The sequence below is a fragment of the Sycon ciliatum genome, chromosome 7 (assembly GCF_964019385.1).
Source record: "Sycon ciliatum chromosome 7, ocSycCili1.1, whole genome shotgun sequence".
Taxonomy (NCBI): Eukaryota; Metazoa; Porifera; class Calcarea; order Leucosolenida; family Sycettidae; genus Sycon; species Sycon ciliatum.
The window spans coordinates 7,857,660-7,863,090 of NC_088649.1; the positions used below are offsets into that span (position 1 = coordinate 7,857,660).

General features: G+C 44.4%; 1 protein-coding gene across 1 annotated transcript; it reads right to left on the minus strand.

The window, feature by feature from the left end:
- Positions 1-2,752: 2,752 nt before the first annotated feature.
- LOC135820888 (zinc finger protein 626-like) lies at positions 2,753-4,443 on the minus strand. The gene has a single exon (XM_065333938.1). The coding sequence runs from the start codon at positions 4,345-4,347 to the stop codon at positions 3,250-3,252; it is 1,098 nt and encodes a 365-aa protein (XP_065190010.1). The 5' UTR covers positions 4,348-4,443; the 3' UTR covers positions 2,753-3,249.
- Positions 4,444-5,431: the final 988 nt, after the last annotated feature.

The window sequence follows — 5,431 nt, forward strand, 5'->3', positions numbered from 1 at the left end:
GCAAAGTAGTATCATCCTTGATTAGTCATCCAACCAAGACTTCATCAGGTTCTAACGTGTTAGACGCTGAGATCGCACGCCGAATGTGAAGTGCATCTAGCCTTGAACCTGTCGCACAAGGCACACACACATGGCAAAATGACATCCACTCTGAATATTTCCAGAGGCCAATCATGACAGAACACTGAAATGAAACCACGGGCTCAACCAAGTAAACGCAAAGGCAGTTAGTCAAAATAAGCCATGCAGTGCTTATTTAATTGCAGCGCTGACTGCAGTGTGGCGTTGTAGCCCAATGCCCACTGAGCACAGACACAAGCTCCATTCGACAGGGGCAAGACATACTCTTTTAGTATAATGTCATAAAGTACAGCATTCCAATGACATTACGGACACCTCGTGCAAATGCATGGTCTGTTCGTCTGGCCGACTCGGCTACGCACGAGAGTGTGGGCATGTACGTGTGCATGTACACGCGCACGCAAGCGCGCACGTGCACACACACACACCATGTATTCGGTGCGTATGGCGTACCAGTTGCGGCTCAATGAAGATAGAATCATTACCATGATGTTACATGTACATGAACAGTGTATATTTCAGTGTAAAGTAAATTTTATTTTATTGCAAATTTCTTCGACACAACTTAGTTACTTCACATCTTTGAATTTCTCATAATCGATCCACCTGAACTATGTATCAGTTTAGGAAAATTCTCCCAGGTATACACTAGTCACCACAGCCATGTGATGACATTGGGATGGGCCCCAAGTACGATTGCACTCTCCAATTACAATAAATTTGCGCAGATTATCTGTGCAGAAAAAATTGAAATGCATGCCGGCAATCGATGCATGAAGAGAGAGTATGTAAATACACATATCTTTCCACATGTTCAGGAGCTTACCGTTTGGAGTTCACATCGTTTACACGATCTCTCATGCTGTCTTACACCTTGGCTTTGTTGACCATGGATACGCAATCCCAGAAAACATTCTACAGGAGCTACTAATGTTTTTTACGCTCAATCTCGGCGGTCTACCTCGTCACGTCAATAAATTCCTCCGTGACACTGGCTACAGTCACAAGAGACGTCTCAGTAAGGTAATGAGAAGGACAACACCGTCGAGATCAAGGACAACGAGAAAACAAGACACTCAATAAATACAGCAAAGAAGAAACGAAGACAAGTACAGGATTCCTATATGTTGCCACTGACAACTGGTTCGGTGGAGAGGACGCTACATTTGTTTGTACCCAGTGGGATCGTTGCTATTCGTATCGAAGGAACTGTGACGTCATCACTTAACAGCCCCATATTGGGCTTTGGTAAAGCTGAACGCGTGTGCGAAAGGACCACCCAAAATGATCTGGTCTAATAATGAGCTCTCAGCGGGAACTCAACAGCGGCAATTAACATTTCGGGAAAGTAGCAACTACATGCAGTTGTAGCCCTGCTTTCGCGCCACACCGTTCAGGGTCCTGGACCAGGGAGGCTCTTCCTTGACTTGAGTCATGCATGACCAGACCGGTAACACACCGAGTGTGCAATTCTGGCGCCAGAATTAGAGAAATGCCACCCTCTCTTTATAATTGACGGATTGGAAGGAATTGTGTAATCGAACTGTGTATCAACAATAACTATTTCTAGAATTGACCGATATGCGTGTAATGGTAAGCGCCCATTGTCTCTGTGCCTTGAAAATGCAATTGCTTGTTGTTGCTGCAGTGCCTGCAAACGGGGATTGATGTTTGGTCAGAGTGCGTTCTCTGCAGTTGCCGCTGTTGCCAGGGAGCCAGATAGAGCGCGCTGCAAACTATGTGAAGCTCTCGAGATCCACGACACTGGGCCCCATGTTAACATCAACACTGGATGGGAAAAAACAAATAATTAGAAAAAACAGTAGTAGAAACAGTACAGTAGTAGAAACAGCAGAAAAAACAAATAATTATTTGGATGATTTCAACTGTTTCTTTCATCATCCATTGTGTTTCTTTTGCCCGTAAAAGAGGCTTCGCACTACTGTTTATTTGATAATAACTGCATTGGACATTCATTATAATGGAATAGCCACAGAGCCGTCATCCCTGAATACGAGTCACTTACATTTGGGAAGCTTCACTCACTGATATGCCTCTTGCAGTATGCATGCACGAGAAGTAAGACATAGGTGTGAACCACAGGTATTAGGAAGGTGAAAATTACTGAATGAGACAATATGCCTCTTGCAGTATGCATGCACGAGGCGTAAGACATAGGTGTGAACTACAGATGTTAGGAAGGGGAAAATTACTGAATGAGACAATATGCTTTGGTTCCGGCGGTGAAGATCTCACCTACACCTTCGAAGCTCAACTCGCTGTATCTGTCATTCTTGTGGCGCCAGATGATGCTGTGTTTGGCGGTAGGATTTGTTCTTACGATAGGTTTTGGTGCTGGCGTTAAATGTCTCACTTACACCTCTGCCACTGATTCTACTTCTCTTTTTGCGCGGCATTATGCTGTTTTGGCGGTAGGACTTTGGCATGAAACTGCTTCTTTCGACCTTCATGGCATCATTGTTCCATTTCGTACCTGACGATGGCAAATTTGCCGAAACATTGAGCATAAAAGGAATCGGTTGGATTTTGCAGTGCTGTGGGAATGGGTGTGTCCGCCCTACTTCTTTTTACTTATAGGCCAAGATATCGATTCACTCGTGAACCTCGAGTGCACTAGCTGCCCAGAACAAGAGAAATTGTTGGGGCCGCTTGGGCTACTTTTGCAGTCCTTGCTGATTTGTTCAATGTTGTTGACAGTAATGAGACGTAAAACAAAAACAAACAAACCTGCAAATATAATTTGTTCTATGAGCAACGAGACTGGTTATAATATGACCTGCAGCTATAGGCAGAGAAAAGACTTTTAAGTTCATGGCTAACGCCAACTCAGTAAAATGGACAACAATCATCATCATTCTTATGAATGTGTTCGTGTGGGTTAAATGTTTCTACAGGTAAAGTAACCACCTTACTGCTGGATTTCCCACCTGTATGTGAAGCGCATGTCCATACAGTAACTTTGAGTACGAGACTGATGTTTGCACATACTGCATGTATGAAGTTTGTCTTCTTTATGAGTTTGGTCAAGGGTTCACCCAGTTGATTATTCCCCAAAATGGCTTTTTCTTGTGTGTAAACCTTCTAGCTCTTGCCCATTTCTTGGTCTGTAGGAATACGATTCACATGCCGTGCTCCTCTATGAATAAATCAATGCGTGCCGCGTTCATGAGCATGTAGAGTTGACAGCTGGCGGAACGACGCACCACATACCTTGCACTTGTGATGCCTCTCCCCAGTATGAATACGTTCATGATCACGAAGATGTGACGATTGCTTGAACGATGCTTCACATGTGTCGCACTTGTGATGCCTCTCCCCAGTATGAATACGTTCATGATCACGAAGATGTGACGATTGCTTGAACGATGCTTCACATGTGTCGCACTTGTAGGGCCTTTTTCCCGTGTGAACACGTTTGTGTACTTTTACATAGCTTGACTGAGAGAAGTATTTGCTGCATACATCACACTTGAATGGTCGCTCTCCAGTATGAACACGGTCATGACGACGAAGATCACATGCTGTCTTGAACTGTTTGGGACACTTTTGACACTTGTGTAGCGTTTTACTCATAGAACTTTTTCCTTGATCAAGAACCGTAGCGGTACACTGAGACCCAACTGACTGATGTCTGATATCATGTCCGCGAACCCCTTGTAGGTCGATTGAATCTCCTTCTTCGGTTGTCTCCTGTTTCCACGTTTCAGAAAGTCTACTGTGTTCAAACGGATAACTGGAGAAAGATGTATTGACCGTAGATTTCAGCTCTAGTTGCACAGGCTGTTCCGGGTCGACATTACCACTGTACTTGGACGGCGAGTTGTCTCCGTGTCCCAATTCAAAAGATTTTCCAGGCCGAGCGTGCTTCTTTTCATCGTGCCAGACTTGTCCACGTTTACTTAGGGATGATACACAACATGCATCATGATCTAAAGAACTTGCTGAACTACATTCTTTCTTCGTTGATCTTGTCAAAAGCGGTGCAGGCGGTGCCCCGGGCATATCTTCTTTGTGGAGAGAGAGTGTGTCCTCTGGATCTAGGTCGGGCAATACCTCTGCTGCCGCATTCTGCATAAGTTGATCAATGCCTGTGATAGGTGAGTCAGAAGATGTCTGAGCAGAAAGTGTGCCATACGCGTATGAATCCCCAGATATATTCCTTCTTATCCTGATTAATGGCGGCATTGGTGGCAGCTCATTAGAATCCACACTGCAGTCAGACATCGACTCCTCAAAGTCTTCCATTTCTCACTCAAACATTGCAGTGCAGTAAAGGATGAACTATAAGTTTCTAGCGGAACGAGACTACCAACCAAACTAAAGTATAAGATAGATTCAGCGCTTTAGGGAAAAGAAATCATCTTGATGATTGCGCATGGTACTTCAATGATAAGTCAGTAGCAGCCCGCGTGACAAATTGTGCGACCTTTTCTCACACCGTAGTCCGTCGAGGTGTTATTATCCTAATCCTGTACTTGATTTGACGGTACCACTAAACGATGTGTTACACGTTAAAGATGTCCTTCTGGTGCAGGCGCTGATGACCTTACAAATCCAGCGATCCATCATTACATATCCATAGAGTTAGGGCGGCGTGACTATTTTCGCGAACTCCTGACACAGGGTAACCCATGCCTACTCCTCGCAAAGTGATTATAGTTGAGTAATAAATTACCTGTGTTTACACTTTCCCTTATCACCCTCAGAATGTTCTTTGCACAGATATGGAGGGACAATTCTAATGCGATGTAAGCAATCAAACTCACTACATTCACACGATGCGTTCGGACTTGCGTGTCGAACCCTACGTGGGAGCTAGCTAGCTCCTACCTTTGGAGCGAAAGTGAATCAACCACTTTTTCACATCTTTTTCCTAATGGAGTCTCGCGATTTAGACGGGTTGTGGGCAACGTTATGAACGGCCTACGGCCTTCGCCTTTTTTCAGCACCTCCATGAGCCACAATGACTCACACTAGCGTCTGGAGTTCGCTAGGGGTTTGTCGCGCAGGAAACGCTCGAGTTTCACTCTTAGCATTGGATAGCTCTGCATAATGCAGTGCTCTCGGAGCATTACTTTTATTGATGATCTTTGAACTTTTTCGAAATACTGTGCATCGAGCAGTGAGTAATGTTTTCTTTCAGGTTTGTAGATTGGAAGGTTTGAGCAACGTCTCGAGTGCTAAAGATCACGGTCGTGAGTCAGTCCAGTTATATTCAAGTCGGCAGGATAAGTGCAAACCCTCTCACAGGGAGCGATAAAAAATTCCAAAAGTATAGCTGAAATCGCCAAAGTGAGAATTACTTCAAGAATTTCTTTTAACCATTTTT

Coding starts and splice junctions, on each gene's coding strand:
- LOC135820888 (XM_065333938.1), bottom strand. CDS start 4,347: ATGGAAGACTTTGAGGAGTCGATGTCTGACTGCAGTGTGGATTCTAAT.